At 40.8% G+C, this 17,986-nt stretch overlaps 2 protein-coding genes across 4 annotated transcripts in view; one reads left to right on the top strand and one right to left on the bottom strand.

The window, feature by feature from the left end:
• Window positions 1-17,986, top strand: part of LOC109925759 (protein adenylyltransferase SelO-like) — a 146,617-nt gene that overhangs the window by 98,036 nt on the left and 30,595 nt on the right. The window lies entirely within an intron of this gene.
• LOC109925748 (amyloid beta (A4) precursor protein-binding, family B, member 1 interacting protein) overlaps window positions 11,387-17,986 on the bottom strand; it is a 120,262-nt gene continuing 113,662 nt past the window's right edge. For all 3 annotated transcript variants that reach the window (XM_048611654.1, XM_048611658.1, XM_048611665.1), the window contains exons 13-14: window positions 15,637-15,728; window positions 11,387-13,020 (exon numbers count right to left, since the gene is read on the bottom strand). In XM_048611654.1, the coding sequence (XP_048467611.1) occupies window positions 12,427-13,020; window positions 15,637-15,728 (686 nt within the window). In that variant the 3' untranslated portion in view covers window positions 11,387-12,426. The remainder of the gene's footprint in view (window positions 13,021-15,636; window positions 15,729-17,986) is intronic.

Raw genomic sequence — 17,986 nt, 5'->3', positions numbered from 1 at the left:
CTGTGAAGGAAAAAACAGAGTTAACGTTTCTGGTCTGGTGACCCTTCCTCAGAACTCAGGAAGGGTTCTGAGGAAGGGTCACCAGACCTGAAACGTTAACTCTGCTTTTGCCTTCACAGATGCTGCCAGACCTGCTGAGCTTTTCCAGCAACTTTGTTTGTATTAATGATCTAGACCTTGGTGTACAGGACACTATTTCATAAATTGCAGCTAATTCAAACCTGGCAGCATTGCAGAGGACAGTATATAAATCTAAAAGACGCCAAAAGGTTCCTGGAGAAGATGGATAGTTTGCAGATGAAGCTCAATATGGTGAAATGTGAGATAATGCATCTTGGTAGGAAGAACATGGAGAGACAGTATGAAATAAAGAGGGATGTGTGTGTACCTATGTATACATCATTAAAGCTGGCAGCACAGGTGGAGACAGCAGTTCATAAAGCATACAGTACCTTAGGTTTATTAATAGAACACAAGAATAGGAGGTTCTGTTGAACTTATATAAGACAGTAATTCAGCCTCGTCTGGAATATTGCATTCAGTCCCTAGTACCATACTTGTAAGAAGGATGTAAATGCATCGAAAGGAATGTAGAAGAGGTTTACACGCGTAGTTCCAAGGAGAAAATGTTTGTGCTTGAAAAGGATTGAGAATAAGAGGGCAAAGTTTTAAAGCAATTGCCAAGAGATGCAAAAATGACATGAGGGGAATATTTCCATGCAATGAATGATTATGGTCTGGAATGCACTGCCTGAGACTGGCTTGTTGTTCAGGTAGCTAAATTGCTTCCAGCCCAATACTGCAAAGTTCCTGTGACAGAAGTACATCAAGGAGCTACCTCAGTGTGGCTGCCTCCAGTATTTTTGCAGCATCCCACGTAGACCTACCTCAGGGCTGTGAAGATTCAGTCCTGTAACATTAAAATGGTGTTTTAAATGTCATCAAACTAAACTCTGCAACATAGAATTATAATTGGGAAATCTTTACGGTCACAATTTCAGGAAAAGGTCTTTTGTCCAAAATAAACAGTTGATATTTGAATGGTAACTTAGTGAATCTTGATTAATGCAGTTGTAAATAGATTTAACCATTTAAAAAAAAATTATAATCAATGTTTGAGCTCTGCTACACACATGACTAGCCCAATTTTAAAAACTAAATTTCACACGAGCTTTTAAATGTGCGTTTTAGTTTTATTATGTTGGAGAAAACCAGTTTAACTTAAAAAAAGTCTGGTCACAAATACAGAGATGAAATGGTAATTGATTTAATGTCAGATATGACCACTTTTAAAGAAGCAGGCCAAGTTCAAAGACTTTAAACAAATGCTAGTGATCACAGAAACTTTATTTGTGCTCAATGTACTTTACACTTGAAATTCTGTGTTTTGTTATATGGTTAGACTGAGTTTAAGTGAAGTGTAACCTAGTAGAAGCTCCAAGCCCACCTACAGCATGAAAGCCCTATTGATCATCTCTACAGGCTGAAGTGGGACAATGACACCACCTTCTGGTAATTTATAATAATTAATAGTCTTCTGTAGTTACAAGTATTATATATAGTTATGATAGCAAAGGATAATGTTTAGAATCTTTGCTATATTCCCAGGATCCCTCTGCATTCGGACAGAATTACATTTTTTGAACTAAGCCATTATAGGGACATAGAAAATCAGAGAATGATTTTGGCTCCCTGAGCCTGTTCACCAGTCAAGAAACTCATTACTGATCTTCAGTCTCAATGCATTTTTCCACACTATCTCCATATCTATGGATATATTTAATATCTGGAAACCCATTGACATCATTTTCAATATACTCAATGACTGAGTCCTATGGAGTGGAGAATGTCAAAGGTTTGCCACCCTCTGAGTGAAGAAGCTCCTCATCTCAGTCCTAAATGGCTCATCCTGCATAACTCCTGGTTCTAGATCACCCAACCCTGGCCAGGGCAAACATCATTCCTGTAGGAACTCTGTCGAAACCTGTAATGCTTCAATGAGATCACATTTATTCTAAATTCTGGATAATTCAGACACAGTCTCCTTGAACTGTCCTCATACAACAATTCTACCCATCCTAGGAATCAGTTGTCTTGAGTAATGTTGCATTACAACTCTCCTTTAATTATCATTAATCTAGTGATGGTAGGTTAAAGTGAAATAGTACATTTGAAGGTCAAAAAATTAAGATACTTCACAAGTGGACATGTGGAGAACTGACTCATGAAGATTCCCCATCGTACCTGCTGATGATACCTTCCTTGAGTTGTAGTTGTGACTGCAGCAATTTGCAGATTTCAGTGGACATCCTTCCTGAAGCATTGATGTCTCATATTGTTCTTGGCTGAGGTTTACAGATGTGAATTGCTCTCTGAACAACTGTCAGGATTATGGCACGCTGCTGAGAACCCTTCTCCTTCTCTGTAATCTGGCAGTTTGTTCTGCTAACTGTGTCATCTGTTCATTCTCCAAGTGTTTTATTCTAGTGAAAAAAACACAATAGGAAAGATGTCCCAACCAGGGCTAACAAAGGAAATTAAGGGTAGTATTAGATATAAAGAGAAGTCATATAATATTGTTAGAAAAAGTAGCAAACCTGAGGATTTGGAGTTAATCAAATTCAGCAAGTAGGACTAAGATTGATTAACAGGGGAACAGTAGAAAATAATATAAACTTGCAAGGAACACTAAAGCAGACTGTAAAAGCTTCTATAAGTATGTAAAAATAAAAAAGCTAAGTGAGGATAAATATCTTTTCTTACAGTCTGAAATGGGAGAATTGATAATGGAGAATAAAGAAAAGGCAGGAAACTGAGAAATGGTAGGTGTTCTGTCTTTACAAATAACTTCCTAGAATTGTGAAGGAAGCAAGGGTAGAGTGAGAAGGATGAATTGAAGGAAACCAATATTAGTGCTGGAGAAATTAATAGACCGAAAGATCACAAATATCCAGGGCTTGATAATATACATCTCAAGGAAGTAAAGGTACCTTGGTTGTCATTTTCCAAAATTCGGTAGAATCTGTAACAGTCCTGGCAGATTGGAATGTGGCAAATATAACACAATTATTGAAGAATAGAGGGTTGGAGCAAGCTGGTTAGGCTAACATGAGTTGTAGGTAAAATGCTGTAGTCTATTCAAAAGGATATGATAACACAATACTTAGAAAATGCCAACAATATTACATAAGTCAACATGGATTTAGGGACGGGAAATTAGGGAATAAAGTGTAGATATGGGAGAACCAGTGAAGCAGAAAACTTTTCATGAAATCCGGTAGACGATTGCTTGTAATACTAAAGCGCATGATATTGTGGACATTCCTTCCTGCTAGTGAGTGTGATGCACTTGTGTGAGGTTAAGGTTGAGACTTAGCTGGTGTGTTGACTAGATGATCAGAGAAAACCAGAATGAATTTTTAAAGGTAGGTCATGGTTGATTGACCTTACTGAATTTTTGAACTGATGACTGATGTAGCTGTTAGGAGAATCTTTATGGATGTTAACTTATGTGGAGTTCAGGAAGGCATTTGATTGAGTTCCTTAGTAGAAACTATTAGCTAAAGTTGAGATTCATGGAATTAAAACAAAATTATTGACCTAGTTTGGAAAATGCCACACGTTCATGCCTATTTTTTATTCATTAACAGGATGAGGGCATTGCTGGCTAGGCAGCATTTATTGCCCATCCCTAACTGTCCAGAGTCAATCACATTGCTGTGGGTCTGGAGTCACATGTAGGCCAGACCAGGTAAGGATGGCAATTTCCTTCCTGAAGGGCATTAGTGAATCAGATGGGTTTTTCCTGACAATCGACAATGGATTCACAGTCATCATTAGATTCTTAATTCCGGATATTTTAATGAATTCAAATCCCACCATCTGCCATGGTGGGATTTAAACCCGGGTTCCCAGAACGTTATCTGGGTCTCTGGATTAAGAGTCCAGTGATAATACCACTAGGCTATTGCCATGGGATAAGCTATGGCAAGGATTTCAATATACGCAAATATGATGTGATTCACTTTGTTACCAAAAATGATAAATCAAAAGGGAATAGGAATCTATTAGTCATTAGAATATCATGACCAGGTACGGAAAATAGTTTAAAAGGCTAATGGAATACAACTTTATGTAATTAGAGGGCCAGAAAAGAAAGGACAAAAATTTAAGCTACAGCTTTTCTTCTTCCCCATGAATTACATACAGTGATATCTAGTTAGAAATATATATTTGACTGAGATCTAAGTATAACTAATGAGACTTGGTTAAGGGAGGTACAGGATTGGCAGCTTAACGTTTCAGGATAGAGATGTTTCAGGCAGGATAGAGGGGGATATAAAAGGGGTGGGGGAGTTGCACCACTTGTTAAGGAGTATATCTCAGCTGTACTGCGGGAGGACACCTTGGATGATCATACAGTGAGGCAGTATGGGTAGAGCTCAGGAACAGGAAGGGTGCAATCACAATGTTTGGAATCTTCTCGATGCCTCCCAACAGCCAGTGGGAGATAGAAGAACAGATATGTGGCAAGATGTAAAAGTAACAGGGTTGTTGTCGTGGGTGATTTTAACATCCCATATACTGACAGGAACTCACAAAGTGCTTGGGGCTCGGATGGGGCAGAGTTTGTAAGGAGCATCCAGGAGGGCTTCTTGAAACAGTATGTAGGATTGATATTAGTACAAGTCGGCACAACTTCATGGAACCAGAGGAAATGGGCAACGTATTAAATGAGTACTTGGCATCAGTATTCACCATAGAGAAGGATTGGTGGATGATGAGTCTGGGGAAGGGTGTGTAGATAGTTTGGGTCATGTTGAGATCAAACTAGGAAAGGAGCTGTACTGGACCTAGTATTGGGGAATGAGCCTGGCCAGGTGATCAGCAGGGGAGCAGCTCACGAGCAGTGATCACAATTCAGTGAGCTTCAAAGTACTAATGGATAAAGATCGGTGTAGTTGTCAGGTAAAAATGCTTAATTGGGGGAAGGCTAATTACAACAATATAAGGCAGGAACTGAAGAATGTAGATTGGAGACAGATGTTTGAGGGCAAATCAATATCTGGTAGATGGGAGGATTTCAAGTATAAGTTGATAGGAACTCAGGACCGGCACGTTCCTTTAAGGATGAAGGATAAGCATGGCAAGTTTAGGGAATCTTGGATAGCGAGAGATATTGTAAGCCTAATCAAAAAGAAAAAGGAAGCATTTATCAAGGCTAGGAGGCTGGGAACACACAAAGCAAAGGTGGAATACAAAGAAAGTTGAAAGAAACTTAAGCAAGTAGTCTAGCGGGCTAAAAGGAGTCATGAAAAGTCATTGGCCAACAGGATTAAGGAAAATCCCAAGGCTTTTTATACATATATAAAGAGTAAGAGGGTGGCCAGGCAGAGGGTTGGCCCACTTAAGGACAGGGAAGGGAATTTATGTGTGGAACCAGAGGAAATGGGCAACGTATTAAATGAGTACTTGGCATCAGTATTCACCATAGAGAAGGATTGGTGGATGATGAGTCTGGGGAAGGGTGTGTAGATAGTTTGGGTCATGTTGAGATCAAAAGGAAGGAGATATTGGGGATCTTGAAAAACATTAAGGCAGACAAGTCCCCAGGGCCTGATAGGATATACCCCAGAATACTGAGAGAGGCAAAGGAGGAAATTGCTGGGGCCTTGAGGGAAATCTTTGTAACGTCACTGGCTACAGGGGAGGTCCCAGAGGATTGGAGAATAACCAATGTTGTTCCTTTGTTTAAGAGAGGTGGCAAGGATAATCCAGCCAGAACATAGAACAGTACAGCATAGTACAGGACCTTCGGTCCATGAAGTTGTGCCGACTTGTACTAATATCAATCTACCCTGCAGCTAATTACAGGCTGATGAGCCTTACATCAGTGGTAGGGAAATTATTGGAGAGGATTCTTCGAGATAGGATTTACTCCCACCTGGAAATCAATGAGCATATTAGCGAGAGACAACATGGTTTGTGAAGGGGAGATCATATTTCACTAACTTGATTGAGTTTTTTGAGGAAGTGACGAAGATGATCGACGAGAGTAGGGCAGTGGATGTTGTCTACATGGACTTCAATAAGGCCTTTGACAAGGTCCCTCATGGCAGGCTGATACAGAAGGTAAGGTCGCACGGGGTCAGAGGTGAGCTTGCAAGATGGATAAAAAACTGGCTCGGTCATAGAAGACAGAGGGTAGCAGTGGAAGAGTGTGTTTCTGAAGGAGGGCTGTGACTAATGGCGTTCTTCAGGGATCAGTGTTGGGACCTTTGCTGTTTGTAATATATGTAAATGATTTGGAGGAGAATGTAACTGGTCTGATTAGTAAGTTTGCCCTTGGCACAAAGGTTGGTGGAATTGCGGGTAGTGATGAGGACCGTCAAAGGATACAGCAGGATATAGATTGGTTAGTTACTTGGGCAGAGAAATGGCAGATGGATTTAATCTGGAAAAATGTGAGGTAGTGCATTTTGGAAGGTCTAATCCAGATGGAAAATATACAATAAATGGCAGAACCCTTAAGAGTACTGATAGGCAGAGGGATCTGGGTGCACAGGTACACAGGTCACTGAATGTGGCAATGCAGGTGGAAAAGGTAGTCAACAAGGCATATGGCATGCATGCCTTCATAGGCGGGGGCACTGAGATTAAAAATTGACAGGTAATATTGCAGCTTTATAGAACCTCAGGTTGCATTTGGAATATTATGTTCAATTCTGGTCGCCACACTACCAGAAGGATGTGGTGGCTTTGGAGAGGGTACAGAACAGATTTACCAGGATGTTGCCTGGTATGGAGGGCATTAGCTATGAGGAGAAGTTGGAGAAGCTTAGGATGTTCTGACTGGAACAACTGAGGTTGAGGGGCCACCTGATAGAGGTCTATAAGATTATGAAGGGCATGGACAGACTGGACAACTAGAAGCTTTTTCCGAGGATGGAAGAGTCAGTTACCAGGGGCCATGGGTTTACACAGAGGGTGGTGGGTGCCTGGAACTCGCTGCCGGGGGAGGTAGTGGAGGCAGATACTATAGTGACTTTTAAAGGGCGTCTTGACAAATACATGAATAGGATGGGAATAGAGGGATATGGTCCCTGGAAGGATAGGGGGTTTTAGTTGTGATGGGCAGCATCTTGGTGCAGGCTTGGAGGGCCAATGGGCCTGTTCCTGTGCTGTAATTTTCTTTGTTCTTTGTTCTAATTTAGGTAGGATACATAAAAGACATATAAAGATTCAGAGATAAAGATTCAGAGAGCTGTTAACCATTGAAGACACCAATACAGCTCACAGGAAAAGCCAGAAATGTCCATTGACGAAGGTATCCTGGAATGAGGTGGCTGTGGAGATCAGGACCTACGGGCAGCTCAGTAGAATCTGGTTCCCGTGCCACAGCTGAACTGCTGTGTTCCACCAAGTTGTGCACCATTCTCTACTTAATGCTTCTTGTTCCCATGTGTGAGCAAAGAATGGATACTGGAACTCTACTGAACTCTTCAAAAACAATTTTTCTGTAAGCCTAGATGCTATGTTTAGTTTGTAAATCAGAGATTTTAATTCATGCACATTCCCCTGCCACTTAAAAGTTCCTTGATGTTTGAGGTTAGACAGTGAGTGTTTGCAGGAATCATAGAATCCCTACAGTACAGAAGCAGGTCAAGTCCACACCGACATTCTGAAGAGTATCCCATCCAAACACACCTATCCCCGTAACCCTGCATTTCCCATGGCCAATCCACCTAACCTGCACATCTTTGGACTGTGGGAGGAAACTGTAGCACCTGGAGGAAACTCATGCAGACACAAGGAGAATGTGCAAACTTCACACTGACAGCTGCCTGAGGGTGGAATCAAACCCAGGTCCGTTGTACTGTGAGGTAGCAGGGGTAGCCACCGAACCACCATGCCTCCTAGGATTCCTGGCTTATGAACATCAGAACCCTGTACGATGCTGTCCACATGAGACACCCACACATTACTACTGAATGTGTACAAAATAAGATTTGGCTGGCAACAAGTAGCTGATTAAACTGTGGATTAGTTACCAGTTGTCGATGGCCTTTGTCAACAACTATGTGATTGAATAACTTGGGAGCGTGAACGAGATAACCCAAAAGCCTTCAAATCTCCTGAAAGAGAAATGCTATTCCTATCTCTGCAGAAAAAAAAATCACTTAAAGCCTGAAGAAAGCCATTTTATTTTCCCTTACTGGTTCCTGTAACCTTTTAACCAATAAGTCAGAGATTTTATAAGCTGTGCACCAGTCACTCTGTGCCTCCTGCAATACAATTGAAAGTGCCTGAAGAAGGAGATCAAGGAGCAGCAAATCCTGCCAAGTCAGACGAATCATCTCCGTAAACACTGTGGACAGATGATATGGAAGTGCTGGTGTTGGACTGGGGTGGACAAGCTCAGAAATCACACGACACCAAGTTATAGTCCAACAGGTTTATTTGAAAGCACAAGCTTTCAGAGCCTCAGTCCTTCTTCAGGTGTTAGCGTAGAGGTACAATCTCTCTCTCACTAACACCCGAAGAAGGACTGAGGCTCTAAAAGCTTGTGTTTTCAAATAAACCTGTTGGACTATAACCTGGTGTTGTGTGATTTCTGACGCTGTGGACAAAGACCTTTGATCTATCTTCCCAGTTTTCCTTACACCAATACTATCAATTTTCTTTTGTGTATGTCTGCACGTGTGTGTAGAGGAAGTTTTATCAGGGTGGGGGTGGGTTCACTATTTTAACTGGTAGAGAAATACATCAATAGTTTGTTGTTGTTTACCTGTAGCTAGTCATTTTATTTGTAATAAGTTGTAATTCTTGTGAAGAACAGAAACTTGGTCTTTGCTTTCTGTTAACTTGAGTCTAGAAAGACAGGTAAATTGCAGAAATTTTGCATAATTTTATAAAATCTTTAACTTTATTGATGACTCTGGGAATGGAAGGCCTTGTTTTCCAGTGAGGGTGAGGATTCCCAAGAATCGATGGAGCTATATTTTTGCAGGGTGGCTTTGAACACATCCTTAAAAATTTCCTCTGCCCTTCCAGTAATCTCTTGCTGTGATGAAGCTTGGAGTAGTGAGCTTGTTTTGGAAGTCTTGTGTCAGGCATATAGAAAACGTGGCCCACACAATGCAGCTGATTGACATAACAAGTACCAATGCTGGGGATAACAAGGTGCAGAGCTGGATGAACACAGCAGGCCAAGCAGCATCAGAGGAGCAGGAAAGCTGACATTTTGGGTCTGGACCTCATTTTTCCTCGTTTTTCAAGGACCGCAACTTCCACTCCACAGTGGTCGAAAACGCCCTCGACCACGTCTCTCGCATTTCCTGCATCTCATCTCTCACACCACGTCTCCGCAATAGCAACCAAAACAGAATCCCCCTCGTCCTCACGTACCACCCCACCAACCTACGGATCCAACGCATCATCCTCCAGCACTTCTGCCATCTGCAATCTGACCCCACCACCAAAGACATTTTTCCCTCCCCACCCTTAACTGCCTTCCGGAGGGACCACTCTGTCCATGACTCCCTCGTCCGCTCCACAGTCCCCACCAGCCCCACCACCCCTGGCACTTTTCCCTGCAACCGCAGGAAGTGCTACACCTGCCCCTACACCTCACCCCTCACCCCCATCCCAGGCCCCAAGAAAACCTTCCACATCAAACAGATGTTCACCTGCACATCTGCTAATGTGGTATACTGTATCTGCTGTTCCTGTTGTGGCCTCCTCTACATTGGGGAAACCAAGCGGAAGCTTGGAGACTGCTTTGTGGAACACCTATGCTGGGTTCGTGACAAACGGCTGCACCTCCCAGCCGCGAACGATTTCAACTCCCCCTCCCACTCCTTGGACGACATGTCCATCCTGGGCCTCCTGCAGTGCCACAATGATGCCACCCGAAGGTTGCAGGAGTAGCACCTCATATTTCGCTTGGGAACCCTGCAACCCAATGGTATCAATGTGGACTTCACAAGCTTCAAAATCTCCCCTCCCCCGATTGCATCCCAAAACCAGCCCAGCTCATCCCTGCCTCCCTAATATGTCCGTCCTTTCTCCCACCTATCCCCTCCTCCCACCTCAACCCCCACCCCTACCTCCCACCTACGAGCCTCATCCCTGCCTCCTTGACCTGTCCGTCTTCCCTGGACTGACCAACCCCCACCCTAACTCCCCACCTACACTCACCTTTACTGGCACCGTCCCTGCCTCTTTGACCTGTCCATCTCCTCTCCACCTATCTGCTCCTTTATCCATCTTCCATCTGCCTCCCCCTCTCTCTCTATTTATTTCAGAATCCCCTTCCCCTCCCCCATTTCTGAAGAAGGTTCCAGACCCGAAATGTCAGCTTTCCTGCTCCTCTGATGCTGCTGGGCCTGCTGTGTTCATCCAGCTCTACACCTTGTTATCTCAGATTCTCCAGCACCGGCAGTTCCTACTATCTCTGAACCAATGCTGGGGATGTTGGCCTGAGATGAGAACACATTGTGTCTGCCATTGAACTTGCAGGACTTTGAATAGGTATCAGTGATAATATTTCTTCAGTAATTTGAGGTAGCTGTTGTACATTGTCCATTGACTTCAATGCATATGGAAGAATTGGTTACACTGCTGCCATTATTGGAAAGATCAACACCCAAATAGACAGTTTAAATATAATTAGCAGAGGTAGCAATGCCAATATGAGAACAAACTTTGCATGTAGTTAATTATTAAGATTTGGAATGCATTGACTGAGATTGTGAATAAAGTGGGTTCAATTGCAGCATTCAGAAGAGAATTGAATTGTTATCTACAAGCTAAAATGTATAAGGTTATGGGAAGAAAGTAGGCACTGGCTCTAAGTGAATTGCTCACTTATAGGGCTAGTGCAAACATGGTGGGCTGAATAGCCTTTTCCTGGATTGTTTCCAATTCAACTTTGACTTACAGTATTGAACTACAATAATGAAAGGGGGTTGGTTAGCTTAGGTGATTGGTTTGCATTGCAGCATAACATCGATAGCATGGGTTCACTTCCTGCACCAGATGAGTCTACCAGGAAGGATGTTCCTTCTCAGCTTCTCCCCTTGCTTGCAGCGTGATGACCCTCAGGTTAAATCACCACCAGTCATCTCTCTCTAATGAGCAAGCAGCCCTATGGTTCGGTGGGACTATGGTGACTTTACCTTCACAATAATGAGTGGTTCAATAGTGAAACGGTGAAGACTTGATCTAATGAGCTGAGTGTTTACTATCATTAATAAATGAACCAAACTTCAATTGACAGTAAATTGACATCTCTCTTGCTGCAGCTCCTTTATTTGTTTTTATAACCTCAGCCTTATTTTCAATTGACTGTGTTCACCATAAAGGAATGGAAACTGGACAGTTCTAAATTAATGTTTTGTGGTAGTTTTAATTAAGTTATTCAATTTTTTCAACTAAACTGAACATAAAAAAGAGGATAGTACCAAACATGCAAGAAACCCTTTTGATAATTAGCCTGAATAGTCATTCTTTGTGTGAGTCTAGATGAGGCATGAGCTGTTTAACCACATGGGGCATTGTAGAGGAATTATAATTCTGCATTTTCTTCTTATTCATCATGTGACCTGGGCATCATTTATGGAGACCTTTGGAAGAGGCTGAGATGGATCATCCACTCAGCACTTCTGGCTGAAGATTATTGTGAGTGTTTCAGCATTATCTGTAACACTGATGTGCTCAACTCCCTCACCTTTGCGACTATTTCTGGAGCCTCCCCCTTCTGTTAATTGTTTAATTGTCCACCACCGTTCATCACTGGCTGTGGTGGTCTGTAAAGCTTAGATCTGATCTGATGGTTGTTGAATTGCTTAGCTCTACATATCAATCGCTCTTTCTGCAGTTTGGCATGCAAGCTTTGTCAGATTGATACTTTATTTTTAGGTATCTCTACACATACTTATTTTACAGTGAGAAGGCAACCAGAAGTAGAAGCTTTTAATGTTTCATTTCCCTCTAATATGGAGATCATACAGAGTAGCTTTGACATTGATCTACCCAAATTCATGTAAAACAGTACAGATTTTCTGGTCTCTCTAGATTAATGCCACATCACATTAGCTATTAGAAGAAAGTGAAATTCACTGTCAAATAACATCAACACACTTGTAAAACAATAACAAACATTGAATATGTACAGTTATGGAAAATTAACATGTTGGCTGTATAAACATAGATATTTTCTTTGATAATGCAACACTTTTAATACATTGCTTGTTTCCAAAGCTGTAGGTGCCTGAACAACTGTGTTCAAATGCTGCTTCTTTACTGGTGCAGATCAGGCTACTTGCCAGTATGAGTCTATTTGAGCTGTTTTGATAAATGGTTTAGTGTCACATAAACTGTAAAGTACCTATGGACACAAATCTTTGACTAAATTGCCTGTGCTTATTCATTTATTGCAGCTCTTTTCTTCTGTAGAGCCTTCATGAGATCTGACATAAGGTCTGGCTTGTCTGAGGAAACACCTCCTCCAGGTCTGTTGCTGGAGGTCATTGTTGGATTCTCACTCCTCTTTGGCACTTCTGGCTTTTTCACAGCATTAATAGTTGGATTAGAAGCAAGAGGTGGAGGAGGAGGTGGCGGTGGTGGTCCTCCAGAATTGTTGTTGAAACATGGAGGAGGAGGCGGCAGGAAATCAGGTGGTGGTTCTGGAAAGTTCTCTGGATCTGGAGGAGGAGGAGGTAACTCTGCAATGTGTGCATTTGACTTTAGTTGGTTATTTGCACCTGAATTTTTCCGTTTGATTGCAGTAGGAGGCGGTACTGCAGATGTAGTAGAAGGGAAGTGACGGGTAGGTACTGCAGGAGGACCTGGCTTTCGTATGGCTGGCTCTTGAGGAGGCTGAAAAAGTGGAGGGGGAGGTTCAAAGGATGGAGGGGGAGGTGGTAGCTCCTCTTCTTCAGCCTGCGAGGACTCCTGATATCCAAGTTGAGGAGGTGGCGGTGGCAGGTTGATATCAATATTATAAGTCGTCTTCTCCTTTGATTTTAAAAATAAACATTAATATGTGGGTCAGACATTAAAAAAAGAATACTCATGTAGCAAACACTGAATCTCCCTTGTTTTTGTTGGTTAATGGTCCAGTTACTGCTCAGATTTTGCTGGTTTCATCAGACTAGTATCTTAATCAGTGCAGTGCATCTTAAGACCAGGTTTGTAAACTGATTTAATGTGGAAATTATAGCATCTTAAAAAGGGTGCTGGCTCACATCTGATGGCATCGTACATTGCAAGTGGCAGACAAATGTATAAAGCTGTTACAAAAAGAATGAGGTACTTCTCTTAACAAATAGAGGCTACAAGTGCAAAAGCAAAAAGAAAATCTTTTAGTTTCCGATTTTACCGATAAGACCTTATCTAAAGTATTGCATCCAATTCTGGGTACCACACTGTAAGAAAAGTGTCTTGGTCTTGGTGAGAAAAGGTTTACTACAATGATTCTAGGGATACTAGGGATGAGGGGCTTTGGTCAGTGGAAAGACTGGAGAAATATGGACATGGGGAAGTTTCTTCACGACACAGAGAAGGTCAAAGGAAGTTTCGGAGTGCTGTTCAAAATCATGAAACATTTTGAGAAAATAGATAAGGAGATTTTATGGGCTAGTATACCATGTTGCACATTAATGTCCTCTGAACAAATATTTTAAAAGTTGGTCAGTAACTGGAGTTCACAGATTTCAATCATTAACAGAAATACCAGAGGGAGCTGAGAAGAGATTATTTGTACAGAGATATTTTGATCTGGAATGGATCACCTGGAAGCATATTCATTAATTCAAAAAGCAATTGGATATACACTTGAAAAAGAAATAATGCAAGACTATAGGGAAAGAACTGGGCGATGGAATTAATTGGATAGTTCTTTCAAAGAGGCCACCATTGGCGTGATGAGCTGAGTGTCCTCCGTCCATGTGCCACATTATTCTGGGATTCTAAGAGCTGTTTGCACGCCCAACTTTGTCTCCTTATCACGCTACACCAAATTAACTAACTGTGTGATTATAAATAAAAACAGAAAACGCTGGAGAACTCAGCAACTCTAGCAGCATCTGTGGAGAGAGAAACAGAGTTAATGTTTTGAGTCTAATGTGAATTTTCTTTGGATTCTATTTTGAATTAATGGTCTCAAGAAGTTAACCCTGTTTCTCTCTCCACAAATGCTGCCAGACCAGCTGAGTTTCTCCAGAATTTTCTGTTTTTGTATCAGATCGCCAGCATCCACACTACTTTGCTTTTATACAACTGCGTGATCACATGTACTATGAAATGGAGGCATAATATCGATTTTTGTCTGGAATTACTTGCAGAAAATTCTGTTGCTGTGGGTTATATTGAAGTGACATGAATTCACGTCCATCCTAAACATGCAGTGCTTTGAAAACACTCACCTCGAGAAACTTCCTTATCACGTCTACAGTTCATTTGGCTCAATTTGGGTTTAACCAAAAAAACAAGTTTAATGAAGGGAAAAAATAATCTAAATGGCAGTCTTTTTCATGTAACCAGCTAATATTTGGAACAACATTCGCAAATGATAATCTGTTTAAGAAATTTCCTTGAATAGACCAGGTCCCAGCTCCTGAAGTGTATTATTAATGCAGCTGAGGTCCATACTGTGGGCAAAGCCTCATTGGAAATTAATGAAATTCAGTGGAGGAAATAATTTTTATAAAAGCACTATTTTGGAGAAACTTATGCTTCATTTATGCATCTTCATTCACAGGATGAGGGCATCATTGGCTAGTCCAGCATTTTTTGCCCACCCCTAATTGCCCAGAGGACAGTTGAGAGTCAACCACATTGCTGGTGGGTCTGGCATCACATGTAGGCTAGACCATGTAAGGTCCTTCTATTAGTGAACCAGATGGGTTTTTAATTCAACAATGAATTCATGGTTATCATTAGACTCTTAATTCCATGTATTTATTGAATTCAAATTCCAGCATCTGCTGTGGTGGGATTTGAACCAGGCTTCCAGAACTTTACCTGGGTCAACAATCTGGTGACAATACCACTAGGCCATTGCCTCCCCATATTATTTTATGCCTGGGCCTACCAAGAGATTGACTATGTTGTCCAAGTAGAACCTTACACAACTTACCCGTGTCATATGGACAAACTCAGAAGGTGCATTCAAATTTCAGGCTCATTATGTACGTAAAATGTTATGTTTTAAGTGGAAAATGATACAACTTGGTGATGTAATTGGTTTCAGTTTGTGCTTTCCACTAAAGCAATTACGCAAGATTAAGTACATATATTAGTGCAACGAGCAATTTGCTGGTATTATCGGCAGCAACCAGGTGAAGAATACCTGTTCGTACGTTGTGTAGTGGCTGTTGCAGTGAGCAAGGTTTATTGAAAGCTCCATGTGCTCATCCCATTTATGGGATGCAACAAACATAAAGTAGTAAGGAGTAAAGTTAGCTTCTGAGAAATCTTTTATATTGTATCCCATTGTAGCTGATCCAGCCAGCTAAACACATACACAAGACACGACAGTCAAACATTTGGGGAAAATTCATGCATTTACTAGTTGCTAAAGATTTCACAGAAATAAATCCCCCAAATTACTTCAGCTTTCACTTTGCTTACCTGTGCACTCTTCCAGGATTCAGGAAATGCTGGACTGACTGGGTTCAATGCTTTCTGGGGTTGGCCTGGATGTCCATTTGGTTGAGGAGTAGCTTAATGACAAAACAGAGAAAAAAGTTAATAATTCTACTCAGGCAGAACAATATTAAACAAGGAAGATTTATTTGGTGCAATTAAGAAGTACACCTTAAATAAGTGAAAAACGTATATTTTTTATAAAAACACACTGAAATTAAAGGACAATATATCTTATTTATTTCAGTTTCAGAATGAGGTTAAAAACTGAGAGGATGCAAGTCTAGCAACCTGCTGTCCCTATTAGCTGGGACTGAAGAAATGTTTGACATGGTGAAGTTGAGGAAAGGGCCAGAGAGGGATAAAATCCAAAGGAAGATAACACCTTTCTGTGTTTCTCTCGCATTAATTTTACTGAAAAGCAGAATTTATAGCAAGGCTAATCTACCAGTTTTCATTCTGTCCAGATCATCTTTAATGACCAACGTGATTATGGTAACATCTAGTCACTGTACCTTCAACTGGCTGAGATATAAAATGAGGCAGCAGGAAACTCCTCAAATCAAATATATTTGATGGTGCCATTTGGAAAAAAATGCCTTAATTAACGATTTTTGATGATAATCAGTTTTTAATTTACAAATCATTGGCTGTAAAATTATAATAATGACAATCCACACATCAGTTTACATTGTTATATGACAAAGTATCAGACTTATGCATACCACAATATGTGTTTACAAACATTGACACATCAGTACATAAGCTCTGACTTTTCGTGTTAGCAGATAAGACAATTTGGATTTTCATACTCTGAGCATGCAGCAAGTTCTAGATTTATGTACTTGTGTTTTATGAGCATAGAAACATACAAATTAGGAGCAGAAATAGGCCATTGAGCCTTTGAGTCTGCTCCGTCATTCAATAAGATCATGGCTGATCTGTTTGTGTTCTGGAGAGGAAATATCCTTTCCAAATCCACCTAGTTGAAACCATTCAGAATCGTACATCCTTCAATCAAGTCACCCCCCAGTCTTCTAAACTCCAGTGGGAACAAGCCAATTTTATCTAATCTTTTCTCATAAGACAACCTGCTCAGTTAAGGTATCAAATAACCCCTTTGAACTCTCTCCAACACATTTACATCTTTTTAAAATAAGGAAACCAAAACTGTACACAGAATTGGAGATGTGATCTTACCAATGCCCTCTATAGCTGAAGGATAGTATTCAATTCCTTTCTCAAAATACAATGGTATTCCATTAGCCACCTTAATTACTTGCTTGCAGTAGAACAAATACATGTCTCTGCACCTCAGAGTTCTGCAATTGGTCTCTGTTCAGGTAATACTTCCCTTCTTTATACTTCCTGCCAAAATGACCAACATCACATTTCCCACATTATATTCCAGTTGCCAGATTTTTGCTCACTCACTTATATCAGTCTACAACCTCCTTACATTCTCTTGACAGCATATTTTCCTACCTGTCTCTGGGTCAACGGCAAATTTAGTTCCCATGCCTCAACTAAGTCATTGACATAAACTATAAAATGTTGGTACCTCAACACAGAGCCGTACAGAACCCACTCACCACATCCTACTAATCAGAAAAAAACCCCATTTATGCATACTGTTTTTGCTGATAGTCAGACAATCTTCTAGAAAGCTAGTATGTTAATTCCCTATACCATGTGCTTCAGCTTTGCGTAATAACCTTTGATGTCAAATGCTTTCTGTAAATCCCTTATAGAACATATCAACAATTGCTATTCTGTAGCACTAAATTTGGCTGCACATTACCAGCAGTCAATGTCATAAATGCACAAAACACATATTTTGTGTAATTGATTCTAATTACAGAAAAACAAATCCCACATTTCAGGAATTTGTGATGTGAGTAAACGTTAAAGAAATTTTACTTGTCTCATTTTGAAGAGGAAAATTCATCAAAATTTTCAAGTAGAATTGTTTGTGATGATAGATCAAAACCACAAAGTGTCCATAGGCATTTTTAAAAAAAAATCCAAAATGTGTTGTTTTAAATGAAGGACCATGACAGAAACACAGCGAATTCAAATTTAGTGATTGTCCAGCAAAGTCCTGTTCAAACACACATTTAAATTGTCAGGAATATTTCAAATACGGACAGATAACAAGGGATACTGGATATCACTTCCTCTCAGCAGAAAGCCACTTCTTGCCGATGTGTCTGTTTTACTCTCCAGGAATATACAGAAAAATGGATTAAGAAGCCCATTTCAGCTGTACTGGCAGAAACTAATGGAACTGACACTATTGTATGTACCAGCCTGCATTTGAGCATTAGTGTGGTAT

This window comes from Rhincodon typus, chromosome 2 (assembly GCF_021869965.1).
Source record: "Rhincodon typus isolate 14 chromosome 2, sRhiTyp1.1, whole genome shotgun sequence".
NCBI classification, from domain to species: Eukaryota; Metazoa; Chordata; class Chondrichthyes; order Orectolobiformes; family Rhincodontidae; genus Rhincodon; species Rhincodon typus.
Note: the sequence above shows the minus strand (reverse complement) of the source record. Positions and strands in the feature narration are given on the sequence as shown.